The sequence below is a fragment of the Eublepharis macularius genome, chromosome 8 (genome assembly GCF_028583425.1).
Source record: "Eublepharis macularius isolate TG4126 chromosome 8, MPM_Emac_v1.0, whole genome shotgun sequence".
NCBI classification, from domain to species: domain Eukaryota; kingdom Metazoa; phylum Chordata; class Lepidosauria; order Squamata; family Eublepharidae; genus Eublepharis; species Eublepharis macularius.
Window position 1 is genome coordinate 65534892 of NC_072797.1, and position 17339 is coordinate 65552230.

Here is a 17339-nt window from a genome sequence, read left to right on the forward strand (position 1 = left end):
TTCTTCAATATGCTGCTGCTTTATAAGCTGTTGCGGAAGGCTGAAATAATATATTTAAAACCATAACAACTTCCTCTCTTTTTAAAGTTAGTCATTGCAGTTCTGGAAGTTTTATTATACTTTAAGAATTTGAATTATAAATTTCCCTAATCATACTGGACACACAGGTATAAATATTAAATACACAGCTACATCTTAAATTCCAAGTGCTTATAGAGGTCACTGAAGGAAATTTCAGTGTTGACCTGGAAAAGCAGCTCTTGGGGATATCTGTCTGTCATAACAAAAGAAATTCTAAATAAGAAGAAGTGTGAGAAAATATGTTTCTTTGTCTACTGATATAGTAAATGGTAGTATAGCAAGTCTTGTGAAGAAGAGATGCATGGAGAGGTAAATAATGGAAAAATAGAACACCTGTAGAGCATATTCAGCTCTATGGAGCCTCCTTTTACAAAGGCTAAAAGAGAAATGAAACCAAATCCTTTGACCAGTTTTGCAAGAAAATTATATACAGTAGCAAGCTGTGGATTAACCATTCCCCCTCCCTCCAGGTCACTGGAACGTTTACACTGCTGCTACTGAATTTACCTGGTGGGTTATCCTGCTACTATCTGTAATAATTTCCCTTTAGAAATGTATGATAAAAGAATTAAAAAAATATAGAAGTTGCATCTGAATGCAAGCTAGCTGTTGTACAAAATGCGAATCTACACTAGCTAATGCAAATGAGCGAAGCTCTTAGCTCTCAACATTTCTATTTCATTGTATCAAATAATGACAAATCAAGTTTTCCAGGCTTGAACAAATACAGGATATTTCATCATCGAATCAAGCCCACTTTAAATTACACTTTTCCAGAGTGAATTAAACAATGAAAAATTACTTGGGCACCGCAATTCTGAGGCCCACTGGTGGCCATGCACCTGTATAACTGCAGCACTGCTAGTCAGCTCCCTAAGGTCTTTGGTGGAAGAGCTGCGCAAGCAGCCAGGAGAGACTGCTTTCTAGTTGTCCTGGCAATACCAGCAGAATTCACCAACTGCAGGACAGCAGCAGTCGCCAGGAGTGGCAGGGAAAGGCGTAGCCAGTCCATAGCCTGGGCTGCATTTGCTGTTGCCAGCTGGTAATACTACTCCTCTGCCCTGCAGAGAGCAGCTGCACAGGGCAGAAAAAGCCTCACGAATGGGCTTGCCGCAATTCGAGAGAGGCACCTGCCTTGAGAGGAGCCCTGCCTCACGGGGGGAGTTACACTGAAGGTGCAGATAGGGCACCCACCCACCTGCTTGCCCAATCCCCATTCCTGACTAGGGCCAGGCTGGCAACTGAAGCACCGTTCACTTGCAAACTCCTCCCTTGTCACTGCTCTGAGAAACATGCACCCCCTCCTTAAAAAGTAGCAGGACCCAGCGAGGGTCACTCCTGGAGCCTCCCAAGTATCAGAGAAGCAGCTCCTTAGAGGCAAGCGGGGGGGGGGGGTGAGATTCTTCAACGAATGATGAGAATGCCCATTGGAAACAATGGGAGAGGCTGGAAGGCCCATTGGATATGATGGGAGCCATAAATGCCTGTTGACTTGCAGCAGCGCCATTGAAATATATCACTGCATTGAAACAAAGTTCCAAAAGTTCTTTTCAACTGGCTAAATTTCAACTAGAAATTCTCCTTAATGCTAGTGCTTAATGTACATTTCAACCTCCTTGTCCACATATTTTCCCATTGCTCCATTAATGTGTCATGTCCACATTTTTTGCCCATTTAATCATACATTCTTTTGCTTGTTCTTCTTCTGTCTCAAACATCAACAACACTTTGTACATTTTAACAATAACACGTTCATCATTAGTACAAAGGTCAATTTCCAAATCAGTTTTAGACTGCTTAAAGTCATATTCTCTCTTATCTAGTTTAAATCTCTCTGAGATTTGCATATAAGAAAACCATCGGCAAACATGCCCTTCTGCTACTCTCTTGATTTAATTTTAACTTGGCTTTGGGAGAATTCTAACAAGTCACGATATGTTAACCATTCAGTTGGATTCACCATTTCCCTTCTAAAATGAGCATCTTGCGATGATAACCAGAGAGGGATTTTCGAACAAAATCTAAGTTTGTATTTATTCCACACTCTCAAAATGGCATGCCTTACATGATTATTAAACTCTGCCTTAGCTTTATCATACCATAAGTATCCACGACACCCAGATCTTAAATCGTGCCCCTCGAGGTCCAATAATCTTCTATTTTTTAACAGTATCCATTCCTTCATCCAAACTAGACAGCATAGCTTTTAGATGTGAAGCTTGATCTCCTCTTGCCTTTGTTGTAAAGACCGGGCAATTTACTTGAAGGTATTAATAAGTTCCCTTTAGTAGTATTATACTATACTACATGCTGTTATGGATTTTATGGATTTAAAGATCTTGATGGAGTTTTGTCAATTTCGGTTTAAATTTTATGATGTAGTAATTTGTATTAATAATATTGTACTTTCCTTGTTATTTGCTATGGCTGTGCTGAAGCAATAAAGTATTGATTGATTGATTGATTGATTGATTGATTGATTGATTGATTGATTGATTGACTGACTGACTGTCGGTTTTAGCCATCTTGGTCCTGCACTCATATTTTTTGAACATCGACTTGTCAGCCATAATGCTGACAAGTCGATGAGGAACAATCGAAGCTGCACAAGGTGAAGCGACTTGCCAACTCTGCAGCAGATCAAACTGGCCGCAGTAAAAGAACAAACTTTAAACACTAAGCTGAACTATAACTACAAACTACTGTTTAAACTCTTAACAACTAACTGTCTAACAACTGTAGAAAACAGAGCAACTAGCAGAAAGAAATTTCTGTCCTTTACAGCAGCAAAAAAACAACTGATAGAAAAAGGGATTGATCTCTCCAATGACCGTTTTGGTGGGAAAAACTGCTTTGGAGTGGTCCTGGGGGTGGGGTCATGCTTCAGTAGCCTAAAAGCTAAGAAAATCATATTCCGAGTGGCTGGCCTGTGCAAGTGCTGTCCCAATGTGGGACTGCACTGAAGACTGTAGATGAACATGGGAAAACTCTGTGTGCCTAGTGTACACAGATGCTGGAAGCTGTCTCTTTGCTGCAAAAGCCATTTAATTGTAAACATTTCCAACTTGAAATTTTGACAAAACCATGAAAATTCCAGAATTTGGGATATACAGACATTTCCTGTTGATCACCATAAAGGGTGATCTTAATCTCTGCAGTTGAGAATTGGGGGAATGGGATCTTCCTTTTAAAAAACTGATTTCTTTTTAAAGTCACAGCTACATAACATTCTCATTAGAGGAAGATTGTCTACGTGAAAATAATGGAGCTTCTGAATAATCATATTTAGAACTGGGCTGAAAGCTAGCTGCCTGTCTATTGAACTTAATTTTTTCCATTCTTCGTTCAAGAGAATAATAATCTAATTACTTTCATGTTCCCCTCCAAAGCATTTACTTGCAGCTACTGCTGATAACTACTACTGAACGCAAAATCAGTGACATGAGTAAGAGAGAAAAACTAATTAAATATCTTTCTATTGTGAATTTTTAAAAAATTGTAGTAGTCCACTGCCTTTGTCAAACTCTCCTTAAATTTCAAAGGAATCCTCCTACCTATGCAAATGTGAGATGAAGTTCTACAACTACAGGATTCTCCCTCCTTTTTTAAGTCAGCCAATCATGCCCTCCCCACTGTCTTCTTTGTCTACATCTGAGACTTCCCCTCTCTCAGTGAGCGCTGTGAAACACAGAGGACAATACTCAAAGAAAATGGATGTTATTTGTATTTAATGCTGAAGTGCTTGGGAAGGATAGAGGAAAAATAAAGCAATTTATTTTGCCAGAATCAGTATTTGTGCCTTAGGTGGAGGTTATATGATGTAATCACCAAAACGTGAGGTTACATACATCACAACACATATATGATGCCTAGCCATAGGACCTCATTTTTAATATATGCATGCAGTGCCATGTAACAAACAAAATCTAGCCGCTTCTTCAAAAATAGGGATATTAGAAGCTAACACTTATACTGAGGCAGGGCTATGTAAACTGGGGTGTCCCGGGCAATTATAGGCTCTTGGAGGACAAGGATTTGCATTTTCAAAACCAAATCTACCATGGTAAAGATTTTTGTCCCCTGGTAGTTCCACAGTGTGTCACCCTGTGTGATAAGATTCCAAAAGCCAGTTTGGTGTAGTGGTTAAGAGCGCGGGACTCTAATCTGGAGAACCAGGCTTGATTCCTCACTCCTCCACTTGAAGCCAGCTGGGTGACCTTGGGTCAGTTACAGATTCTAGCTGTCTCAGCCCCACCCACCTCACAGGGTGTTTTGTTGAGGGGATAATAATGACATACTTTGTAAGCCACTCTGAGTGGGTGTTAAGTCATCCTGAAGGACGGTATATAAATCGAATGTTGTTGTTGTTGTTGTTGTTATTAAAACATATCAGAAGCATCTGCAGATTTGAGCTACTATTGTACCATGCAACAACAGACTGCTTAAGAGATGAATAAGACTATCCTATTGGTAAGGTCACAATTAATCTAAAGCAGACTCTTATATTGGCAAAGCATTGCAGCGCTGTAATAGGCATCACCTCCTTTCTGAAAAATGTCCTGGCTTGTAGGAAAAAAAGATAAGATTTTATAAAAATTCATCTCATACAGACAGTGTTGTCATTCAGTCTGTAATTATAGCTGGACCTTACCTTTTGAATGACTTTGTTCAGCAAATTTAAGCTTCAGGGATTTACACAACCTTGAAATCATTTTCATATTTTAGGTGCAACACAAACACATTACTTTTTACCCAGGTTTTTAACTAAGGACTTTAATCTTTTTCATATGTTTTATGGTCTACTTGGGGGGGAAGGTGGCATAGTATAGCCTGATCTTGTCAGATCTCGGAAGCTAAGCAGAGTCAGTATTTGGATGGGAAGACTCTGCAGAGGAAGGCAATGGCAAACTACTTTCTCATTTGCCTTGAAAGGCCCTTGCTGGGGCCATCATAAGTCAATTGCAACTTGATGGCACATACAGACACAGTCTACTTATGACCTGAGGACTGTTTAATCAATATTATTATAGGCTGTTTTAATATCCTGGCTTGTTTGAGTAACTGTGGCTTCTTTTTAATTTCTCTTTTTGTTGTATTTTTCAAAACAAACTTTTAAATCTTTAACAACATTTTTCAAACAAACTTATAAACAAACTTTTAAACAACAATATATCGAAACTTTTAAACTGTTAAAATTTTATCTTAAAAAAGCATCTACAAGGTCCACATCATCTAAGTATAGCTATATTAGAAAATATTTCAGCAGTCAATATGAATTATACTGAAATAATCTTTAGATGACCAAAGCAAAGAATAAAGAAAAAAAGCATCATTGTCTTCAATAAACAGAAGTGAAATTGGGTGTTTACACTTAAGACTATTCAGACAAACAACTGCTGGTATTAGCAACTAATAGTGTTATCCTAAGCAAAGTTCCACCCTTCTAAGCCTATTAACTTCAGTGGATTTAGAACTCTGCTTAGGATTGCACTGTGAGAATCCACACTTTCTGATGGAAGTAGATAATACTACAGCCAGTATGATAATGATGTTTAACTAAAATGTGATGGAAAACAACCTTCCTTATAAGGAAATAAAAAACAAAGGAAGAGAAAGCTTAAGTCTTTCAATACAAATACAACCTTTCATAGACTTAAAGAAAATTGCTCTGAAATGCTTTTGCTCTGGATAAGTTAGCACCCCTTAAGTTTCCTTCAACAATCTTTTTTTGAACACTGCAATCCTTACTGTTATGCAATGTCTTGATTTCTATCTCAACAGCAACTTTCTGGGGAACTAATGATTTACCTCTTTAACATATCAGTAATCTCAAATCCTTTGTGCTATAGATATTTTTTTTAAAAAACTTCTATATAATCCAAGAAAGTTTTTAACTGATTTTAAGTGCAACACAAACTATAAGTTTTATAGTTTTATAGTTTTAAGTGCAAACTATATAAGTAAACTATATTTGAAATAATCTCCTGCTAATAGTAAAGCATTTTAGGTGACGCTTTTGAGTTTTATAAGCATTCAAGGAACTATTGTCAGTTTAGATCATAAAAGTCTAATAGGGAAGTCCATAAAACTTTGAATTATCTTTGATCATAGGATAGCATGGTCAGTTCAGTTAAAGTCATTCCTTGAGCAACACTAACAACTGAAATTAATTATCTTAGGGTTCTTCTGTCTTTGGCTCAAATTGAGGAGAGTGATTTATTCAGCAGGAAAAAGCAACACTGGAAATCTGTCAGCAGTCTTCCCATTCATGATGTACTGCATGATTTAGTCACATGTGAGTTATTAATATAATGTAGAATTTCACATGAAAAAGATCCCTGCCTCACAGATTTGACATGACAGTCTTAATTTCAATGTTGAGGGAGACAGCAAAAGGCAAAGTAAAAGAAAGGAAGATGCAAGGGTAAGAAAGGGGGAAAATGTCAGATCAAGTAGTTGACTCTGTGTGTGTGTGTGTGTGTGTGTGTGTGTTTGTGTGTGTGTAAGAGAAAGAAAAAAATTGAGAGTAAGATTCATTTTTCTCCAGTATTGTGACATTACCAGCCCCTGCCCCTTATAGTCATAATAAAGCCAAAACAATGGCTTCTCTGCAATATTTCATGTTTACAGAACCTAAGTTTGACCTCCTTAAAACTGGAAACCTACAATCAATTTGTAAGGCCTTAAAATCAAATCTGAGACAAGAAAAATCCTGACTGCTGACAATATGAGTAGACAGCTAGCAATGTGTGCAGTTAATGGCTTTGGCCAGATTTCTCTCATCTCAGATTTATTTATGCTATTTAGAGTCCGCCTTTCTCACTGAGATTCAAGGTGAATTCCACAGTGTGAGTCACTACAGTCAATTTCAAATACATTTCAACAAATAATGTAAAAGGGTATATCAATGCAAATTTGCAAAGATTTAAAACCAGCTGAAATCCAATACAGAGCTGAAGAAATGCTGAAACAGAGCATATATGATTCTAAACCTGACATATTAAACAACATAGAAACTACCCAGTAGGATCATACTTACACCAATAGATGGTACATAGTAATAAAGTCTATAGTCCCTATCACTTTACTGATGCCAATGGAGTGACTGCAGGATAGGAAAAATAGTCATGCTCTTCCTAGCTCCGAAGCTCTTCCTAACATCCAAAGCTGCAACTTCCTGCATGAACTAGAATCTCTGAGCTAACTTAGAGGTGCGTTACAGTAGCCAAGTCTTGACATTACCATGGCATGGATCCAGGTGGCCAGATTGGCTTTGTTAAGGTACAGGTCATCTTCCAGGCTTGGCTGAGTTTGTAGAAAGCATTTTTTGTATCTATCTTAATTTGCTTTTCTAGTAGTAGCACTGGATCCTGTATAATTTCTAGACTCTTAACTGAGTCTTCAAGGGTCGGATGAAATCCACTGAAAGCTGAAAGTACAACCCAGCTTCCCAACCAGTTTCACTTCTGGGTTCAGTTTCAATTTGTTTGCTTTCAGCCATTTGACCACAACTGTCAGGCAGGTCTCTACTAAATTCCACAGTGATTTGGATAGTGTGATATAGAGCTGTGTGTTATCTCCATATTGATGGTATCCATTTCTATAAATACAAATGAGTTATCCTAAATAGATAGAATTACATGGGGGACAAGATTGCACTCTGATAGCAACAATGTTTATGGGTAGATTCATAATTCAGTTCAAAGGCAGATGCAGGTTTGGCAATCAAGGGCTCCCTTCTCTCAGGCAAATTCTTATCTAGTAGCCACAAGGGCTAAGAGGAATCTCCACATTGCACTAAAGATAGAAATGAGATCAATCTGCCTTGCTAAATCGTTGGTTGGTGAGTCCTACAAATTTCTCCCTGCCTCTGGGATCTCCATGACTGGCAGCCCTTCCCATGTACACTTCATCCACAGTCTGGTCTACTTGCACCAAAGGGAGATGATCCAGCCACATCTTTACAATGAACAAAGCCCAGCACTACTTCCATGTGACTACAGTTGGAGCAAGGAGTACAAAGCACTGGCTGGAGTCAGAAGGACTACAAGTGGCACAAAGGATGGCTGCTTGCTTTCAATCCAACCTCCTAGAGTGCTGATACCCCCCCAAACGAATTTTGCCAAAGGCTTTATGAAGATAATTTACCTATGAGCATCATTCCAAATTACACTTCTATTAACATCAGTTTTGCTAGTTCATTGACGTAAATAATTAGGATCTATTTATAAAAGGCAGTTTCCATGATCTTGTCTCTGTCTGGTTTGTCCTATCTAGATGAGCCAATCTATAGTCTCATTTCAAGAAGTACAAGAGAACTCTTTTTGATGGATTTCTTAAGACATCTGGCCAAAGTAGCTTTGTACTGTTGTATTACAATGGTTTGAATAATCTGCAAAACATCTTAAAATACATTACACATATGGTGTTCTTTATGCTATGCCTATTTGCCATGTTCTTAAATAAATTACAAGGACTAGCATTTTTTTTAAAAAAATGAAAAACCTGAAATTAGTGAGAATTCACTAAGGGTCAAACCAGACATGAGTCCTGTGAATGTAATCTCCTTTCTTATTAAATTGAAGACATACAAGAAACTGGTTTAGATCAGGGTCATAGTGTGGAGTAAAGGGGAGTTTTAAGTCTTTTCTCCAGTGCCATTTTCCCGAGCTGAAGAAGAATAGGAAACATACAAAGACTCATATCATTTCCTGAATGTTTCACCAATGGAACAAATAGCTTTAGACTTCAGGCTGGGAAAATGGGGTAAAGGAAAATGTTTCAGACCTGTCTCCGCAAGTCTTGATCCAAACTGGACCTGAGCTCGACTGCCATTTAAAAACAAACACACATTTTGGATTAGTCTTCAAGAGACTAATATACTTATAAAGACTCCTTTAAGGTCCCTTTTTAAACATACTCATCTTCTTGGGATAAAAAAGTATAATTAGATATATAATTAAGTCAATTTGTACGTCCCTGTTTTTTAAAATTTAAACATTTATACCCCACCTTTCCTCATGGTTCAGGGTAGATTTCAAACTCAAATTTGCAATACTCCCCCGCCCCAATATTTTCCTTGCTTCTAAAATGTACACAAAGTTCTTAAAATAATGAACACTAAACTGTTCAGAGTTTTAAGATTATCAACGTAAATGTTAAAATCATTTGATTTTAAAATCGTTTAAAGTCAAATGTTTAAATCATTGGTAAAGGAAATAGTAAAGGGAATAGTAACACACTGAGTGAAACCCATTAGTTAGTCTAGCATAAACACCTTCACAAAACAGGAAGCTAAGCCAAAAAAACCCAGAGTTAATATGCAAAGGCTACAAGATGTGTAATAAACATCACAGCAGCATTAAGTGAACTATATGGCATGCCATGTATGAGAGCGTTTAATAATAAGCAGCAATATGTACTTAGGTAAAAAAAAGGTAAAGGTGCAAGCACCGAGTCATAACTGACCCATGGGCAACGTCGCATCACAACATTTTCTTGGCAGACTTTTTACGGGGTGGTTTGCCATTGCCTTCCCCAGTCATCTACACTTTACCCCCAGGAAACTGGGTACTCATTTTCCAGACCTTGGAAGGATGGAAGGCTGAGTCAACCTTGAGCCGGCTACCTGAACCTGGCTTCCGCCAGGATTGAACTCAGGTTGCGAGCAGAGCTTGGGCTGCAGTACTGCCGCTTACCACTCTGTGCCACAGGGCTCTTATGTACTTAATGGTTACAAAACAGATATACAGGGCTTTTTTTGAGGGGGAATGTTCTGGAACAGTGTTCCGGCAGCTCTAGAATCTACCCACGTGATTCCTTCCTTTTTCGGCCCTGCAGGCTCTGCAGAGGATGTTTAGCTGCTTTGAGTTCATTCTGCTTTTTTCATTCCTCTGTGAGTGTGTGAGTGAGTGAGTGAGAGGGAGGGAGAGCTGCGGCTTGGCACAGGCTCTGCAAAGCAGGTTTAGCTGCTTTGAGTTCATTCTGCTTTTTTCATTCCTCTGTGTGTGTGTGAGAGAGAGAGAGAGAGCTGGGGCCCGGCATGGGCTCTGCAGAGGAGGTTTAGCTGCTTTTGAGTTCATTGTTTTTTTCCCATTCCTCTCTCTGTGTGTGTCTCTGTGTGTGGGGGGTCCGGCATGGGCTCTGCAGAGGAAGTTTAGCTGCTTTGAGTTCATTCTGCTTTTTTCATTCCTCTGTGAGTGAGTGAGTGAAAGAAAGGGAGAGCTGGGGCCTGGCACACACTCTGTAGAAGAAGGTAAGCTGCTTTGAGTTCATCCTGCTTTTTTCCCATTCCTCTGTGTGTGCGTGAGAGAGAGAGAGAGAGAGAGAGAGAGAGTGAGAGAGAGAGAGACAGTGCAAGCAGAGCTGCTGGGGACGGCTCTCCAGAGGAGGCTAAGGTGCTTTGAGTTCATTCTGCTTTCATTTCATTCAGGGTTTTCTGTGTATGTGTGTGCTGCTTTGAGTTCATTCTGCTTTCTTTTCATGGGGGTTGGGAACTGTGTGTGTGTGCGCGTGTGTGTTGCTTTGAGTTCATTCTGCTTTCTTTTCATGGGGGTGGGTGGGGCTGTGCGTTTGTATGTGTTCTTTCATTCTTTTGTTGACTAAAGTTGACATTATTATGGTTCCCACAGCTTTTGAATGCAGATTGGTTTTGTGTTAGGTAAATATATTAGTTATGGTTATTTGTATTAGTTAAAATATCAGTAATGGCTATTCCAGTTTTATGCTAGATGGTTATTCCAGTTTTATGCTGGGAATGGATAGCTGTGTCCAAGTCATAGAAGACTTTCATCAATATATTCATCAGCTTATAGGTGTTCTTAAGTCTTAATAGCTGTAACTAAAATGGTTCTCCCCACCCTCAGCTGATTAACATCACTGAAATTGCAGTGGGCATATGGGTGTTAAGGAAGGTTTTATTAATATTGTTTGTCGGGGACACTGGAATATTTATGAGCATTTCACAATGTCACAACAGCTTAGCCACTGGTAAGGTAGAGTTGGCAGGCAACAAAAAAGCCATTTTAAACTAAATATAAATCTAATGCTGCTAAAGTCGAGTATCTAATTTTGAATTGTTCCAGTAAAGCAAAACCCTCCCTGAAAATTTGAAAAGTCAATATTCATTAGATTAGGAATTTCAGACTGTGGAATTTTGAGAAAGAATTTTGGATTTTTTTTCTATGCAGGAAGAGGGAATCTGTTAGAATTTAGATTTGTGAGATGGGTTTTAGATTTTTAGAGGCCCCCTCCTTGCATATTTTAAAATATGTTTCCAAAGAAATGAAATGTTTGAGAAAGGGAATGGAAGATTTCACTTTTTGCAGAGGATACAGAAAGGAAACAAACCCTTTCTCATATCTCTTAATAAAAACTATTTGATTTAATACCCGCTTGTTTATTAGAGAGTCCTTGGAGGGAACGATCCTTGTACACACAGATGGCAATCCCCGTTACCCCGTCACAGCTGCTGGTGCCGAGGGTAGCTGTCTGTAGGCCACCACCACTCTGGTACAGGTTTACGGAAGAAGGGCCCAGAGCACCCCACTAACACCTTTCGTTGATTCTTTCCCAGTAGGTTTGATTTAGTACATGACCAAATGAGGCATGAGGACCCAGGCAGAATAATAAAGAACTTTATTTAAAAGGTTTATTAATAACGGTTCTTAAACTTGGTAGATTAAAGAAAATAGTAAAGGTTGGTGAACAAACAAAAATAAAACACCCTAACGCGTCTAACTAGACTGCTCTTAACTGTCCTCTGGGTACTGGCTTCCAACTGTCTCATCCCTTCTGGATGAGGGAACACTCCGTCTGCAGCAGCCTCTCCTCAGCTGTGCTCCCTAGAAGTGAACACCCTCCCCCTGTGATGAGGCCTTTTATCTCTTCTCTCAGGAACCATCTCCCTCCTTTCCTATTGGTGCAATTTTCCCCTCAGAATCCCCTCTTACCCAATCACAGGGGCCAAAGGGAACCTGGGAAATGTAGGCCTTGCAGTAACTTGAGTGCAGGCTTCCCCAGAGCCACTAGGCCCACTAGGCCGAGGCTCATAACACCCCCTCTTGCTAGATTGTTTCCTTACATACTAATTCCCCCCAACTTGCAAAGAGATCCCCATTCAGGGTAACATAATAGTCTGAATCACTGTGTAGGATCAATAAACTATTATCTTCATTGTGTATGCACTTAATAATTCCTAATAAATATAATAGCATTCAAAAGTAACTAAAATACCAGACTAGCATGGCATCACTTATTTAACTTCGGAGAACATAGGTGCCAAAAGGGGAGCTGTCCAAAAGGAAGACAATATTCAACAAAATGTCACCAAGATCTTCTACTAGCTAGAGAAGTCCTCTAACCCTTCGCCACTAAACATTTCTCTTTCTATTCTCTGATTTACAAGATATCATTCAAGTGGGTACTTGTGAGTTTTTAGAACTACAGGTACAGGTATAGATAATGACTGACTTTTCATGGTGCTCTTCCATTACGTTCTTAGTGTTAGCATGTCTCTGCATAATCTGAAATTTTTAACACAAGGCAAAGTTATAATTCACAAGAGTTATATATAATTGCCACTGCAAGATTCTCCTAAATAATTATATGAAAAACCTAATCCTGTCTGTGTTCAGAACTAAATCTGACCAAATTCAATAGGACTTACTTGCAAGTGCAAATGCAGGTAAAGATTAAAACAAGCTAGCTTATCTCAGAAATAACCATTTTTAAAAAAATCCTCGAATATCCATCCCAAAGAGTTCCATGTACCTCAAAGCTTAAATCATATGCTGCTAGTTCAAACAGAGAAATTTTACTGACCTTATAAGATTCATGGTTATATTTTTACACCAAGAGTTAGCTCTAGCATCTATTTCTTCCACTGAACTCTCATCAAGTATACCACTTTGTAACTTATTTACTATACACTTGAAATGTTTTCCCAATACTCATTCATTCCTCCAGATAAGCAACTGTGCACTCTAAGACCTCATTTTAACATAAAAGGAGGAATCACTGCCTTTGCTCAGGTGCCCCAATCAAAACTAAGCAGACAAAAAGCTTTAAAAACACCTAATTTTTTCTTATATGGATTTGGTCATGGATGACTGGCTAATTGGGGGGAACACATGAAAGCACATCACAATCCAATTAGCACTTCAGTGCAATTAAATAAGAGAGGCTTTGCTATTCTGTAGAGAGATGTCTTTGATCCTGCAGTGAAAAATGTCTTTCTGTAAAGCTGACGTTTTGATTTTTTTCTCCATAATTAGTGCTAATTGTGTGCCCAAGCTTGACCTGCCACAAACAGAATGTTTTGCTGCATTTGACACAACGACCTTAGATCAGGGTTCCATTTTGTCTATATTGTACTTGCTTATTATATATAGCCTGAATCAGTGCTAATTGTTAAATGCACCATACAAAACAACATACTGAAGTCAGATGAAGTAATTTAACTGAAGGTTGAGCTGTTAGTTATTTTCACTAGCCTTATATGGATTTCAGGTCTGAATAAATGTGAAAGGCAATTTAACTTAAATATCAAACAATTGCATTTTCAGAACTTTTAACAAAGCTTCCCCTTCTTAGAACAATACATTCACCAGAACATCTAAGGATTCTCTGTATCAGGAATGGTTGAAGTTACAAAGGCTATAAACAGCTAATTTCATCAATATAGAGCCTGAGTCACGACAAGACACACAATCCCTAACTATCACAGCTACTTCTTTCTTATTTCTTCTAATGCAGCATTTTATTTATTTGACTTATTTATCGCCTCTCCAGCATATTTAGTGCTTGAGGCAGTTTACTTTCTACCTTCATGGAACACTTTCCACACTGACTTCTAAAGAACACTGACCATCTGGCATGGAATGCATGCATGTTTCAAAGATTCTTGAGGAATGTTCTAGGGTGCACACAGAGTTTACATAGAGCTCATGCAAAATACAAGGTACATTATACTTCCTAACTGAAAAGGCTAACTGAACCATATATTTTGGGACATTCACTCAGACATTTTCTGAAAATATATATATTTATTAGCCATTGAATAGTTGGCTTAATGTTAGTTTTCCAAAGATCTAGAACTGTTGATTTCTTCCAAAGGCACATCAATTAGGACATAATTCTGCTGTAACTGACGTCAATGGGAATTTTGCCATCAGTGTTGGTGCAAAAAATAAAGGGCCATTAAACATAATTTTACTTACCATCAGTCTATATAAAAATTGATGGAATGACTCATTCAGATATCCACTTCATTACCTTTTAAGCACTTATATGCTTGACATGGCATTGAAATAATTAAGTTTCAGGAGTATCTTTTAGAACAACATTTACTCTACTTCTTTGGAACTAATCCAGTGCATACACTTTCTGTTACATCAGAAGGAAATTAAGGGATCTAAATTCTTACTTTTCAAAAGTGAAGTAAGAATTTAGATCCCTTAATTTCCTTCTGATGTAACAGAAAGTAGCTGCATTACAGCTGTGCACCACTTAATTAATTAGAAAGGGATCAACACAATAGTTATGGAAACTGAGTCCACGTTGGCACAAGTTCCAGAGGCTGATAACTCATCAGAACAAATTCAGAAAGCTCATGATCTGCTCTGTGTTGGCTTCTTTAGCCTATTATCTGTCATGAGATTTGCTCTGAATCAGAGAAGACTTTGTATTAATTCCTGATACTTATAAGAAGGAAAAGCCTTCATCAATTCTTAGAGCTTAAGCATGGGCAGGGCTATTTTTGATGGTATACACTGCTATGGCATATTGCTACCTTTTCCACACTTGTCCAGCTTCCTGGCTTTCTTTCCCACTTCATCCAGGCACATCCAGGACTTACCAAAGTGGTTGCTGGGCAGTAGGAACTCAGAAGAGGCTGCAACAGCCACCACAACACCTCTAGGGGTGAACTCCCTGGAGATGAGAGACAGGTTTCAATCTCTTAGCCAGCCAAGCCCCCAAGCCAAGCAGAGGTGCCTGTGCTATCTTTGCCTTCCCCTCATAGGCAGCAGGTAGGCCAGCAGTCAGCTCTAGGGCCGATTGTTTGCTCCTGCCTGAATACACATGCCAAGGCAGCCCTAGATGGAAGGGAGTCACCACTTCTACAAGAGGGCCTGGGATGGCAAAGTAGAGTTGGCCTGGGCTGACACAATCGCCATTGGCACAAGGCATTATGGTATTCTTCCTTGGAGCCCCTCAAGCTGCAGCAGGTTCCAGTACTGCTGTGAAGTGTGTTGCTTTTGCTGAGCTTTGCAGGGGGGGAATCATGCCAGGCTGAGCAGCGGAAGGAGGAGAGCTTGCTTGTTGCTAGAGCTCTTGGTGCCACTGGATAGCTCAGCAGCAGCTGTCTGCCATGTTCCTTGCCTTGTCTCACTGCTACCCTGGCCCAGCACTTCATAAGTATTGCAGGATGGTCTGTGGGAACTCCTCAGTCCCTAGTGGTGAACACAGATCTAAGAGGCAAGCACAAGTGGGGTGGAAGGCTGGGGGAGGGATTGGAAGGCTGAAGAGCTTTGAGGGCAAGGAAAGAACTTGCAAAGAAGGCTAGGGAGAGAGTATTGGGGGGAAACAGATGTGGGGAGGAAAAGTCAGTTAGAGAAGGGTTCGGGCTTGAGGATGAGAGATAAGAATGGGCATAAGCTAGAAACAGAAGGAAGATTGTGGCAGAAAGCACACTTCCAGTACTCATTGAACAAAACTTCACTCCACTTAACCAGAGCTTGGTTCAGTGAAATGCTGAGCAAGAAGATGCAGGTTCAAAGACGCTCCACCCCATGCCAAACATGTTAAGTTCTTTTTCTCTCCAGATTTTACTTTATTTACTTTATTTATTTATATCCCACCTTTCTCCGCAATGGGGACACAAAGTGGATCACACTTCTCTCCACTGAATAGCTTTGCAAAACAGGTTGTGTAAACAAGCATCTTCTGAAAAATTCCAAAAATCCATGCACTATCACATAACATCAAGCAAGCTTTTGAAATACCCAGAATTTTGGCTTATAAATGCTACAAAACTGAGCTAAGAATCATTAGTGTTTTAGTCAACACAACAATACTATCTGAGGTGATAACTATATGTGACACAGTTAAATATCAAAACAGCTTTAACAATGTATTGTCGAAGGCTTTCACGGCCGGAGAACGATGGTTGTTGGGGGTTTTCCGGGCTGTATTGCCGTGGTCTTGGCATTGTAGTTCCTGACGTTTCGCCAGCAGCTGTGGCTGGCATCTTCAGAGGTGTAGCACCAAAAGTCTTTTGGTGCTACACCTCTGAAGATGCCAGCCACAGCTGCTGGCGAAACGTCAGGAACTACAATGCCAAGACCACGGCAATACAGCCCGGAAAACCCCCAACAACCACAGCTTTAACAATGCTTTTGCGAACATGGAAACTGATATTTTTGACAGAAACAGAAAATAAAATGTGATGAGGGCCTAGTCTTTGAGATCATTTTCACTTGTGAGACATCATTGCGTATACTGGTTTTCCATCATGTGTTTTGGGACTGAAGTACACACAAAGACATATGTATTTTTCTATTCTGTTAGAAAAAAGGAACATAGGAAATTCATCTAGCAAAGACAGAGCCATCTTTGATGGATACTGTAACGAAATGGTTACCAAGGGTGAAATGAGTGCTGGTTGCAGTTAATCTGTCTTAAAGGGAAAAAAATGTTCCCCATGAGGTTTAATGGGCTGTAGTGCCAGGGTTGGGGGGCTGCAGGAGTCTTGGTATGGGATGCCCTTTTTCCTGGACTACAGCTCCCAGCTGCCCCAGGCCAAGAAAGTGCGGGGAAAATAAGGGGTGGAGCAGCCTCCACAGAAATACCCAGCCCATCCTGAGGGGGAAAGGAGTCGCCTTCTTGGTTGAAGAAGGAGAGGCTCCTGCTGCTGGGTGAAACCCGGGTGCCTAGGCCCTAAATGTGGAGGGCCTGGGAGGCAGCAGAAAGGAAATAAAGGGTGAACCTTACCTAAGACCCCACCCCCCTTAAGGTAGAGTAGGTAACAGTGTGGTAGGGAAAGCAGACAGCGGTTCTCTTCAGTTTGATTTTCTGCCCTATGGGTTCCGAAAAGGGGGGTCTACAACTATGTGTTGTGCATTTACCTGCTTTGTGTGCAAGTGCTCTGTATACAGTTATTAAATTATACTTTTTGAATATAAAGAACCTTGTGGTGCTCTGACTACATAACCTCTCCCACTTGGCACGCTACAAGAAAGGAGGGAGCCCGGGAGAAA

The 17339-nt window shown here is 39.7% G+C and overlaps 1 protein-coding gene across 4 annotated transcripts in view; it reads right to left on the reverse strand.

Moving 5' to 3' along the window:
* The window catches only part of FBXL17 (F-box and leucine rich repeat protein 17), a 351634-nt gene that overhangs the window by 68737 nt on the left and 265558 nt on the right, over window positions 1–17339 (reverse strand). Inside the window, exon 8 of one of the 4 annotated variants that reach the window (XM_054986931.1) lies at window positions 12548–12605. The exons of the other annotated variants lie outside the window; for them this stretch is intronic. Within the exon in view, the coding sequence (XP_054842906.1) occupies window positions 12586–12605 (20 nt within the window). The 3' untranslated portion in view covers window positions 12548–12585. Of the gene's footprint in view, window positions 1–12547; window positions 12606–17339 lie in introns of those variants that run through there. 4 annotated transcript variants of the gene reach the window in all.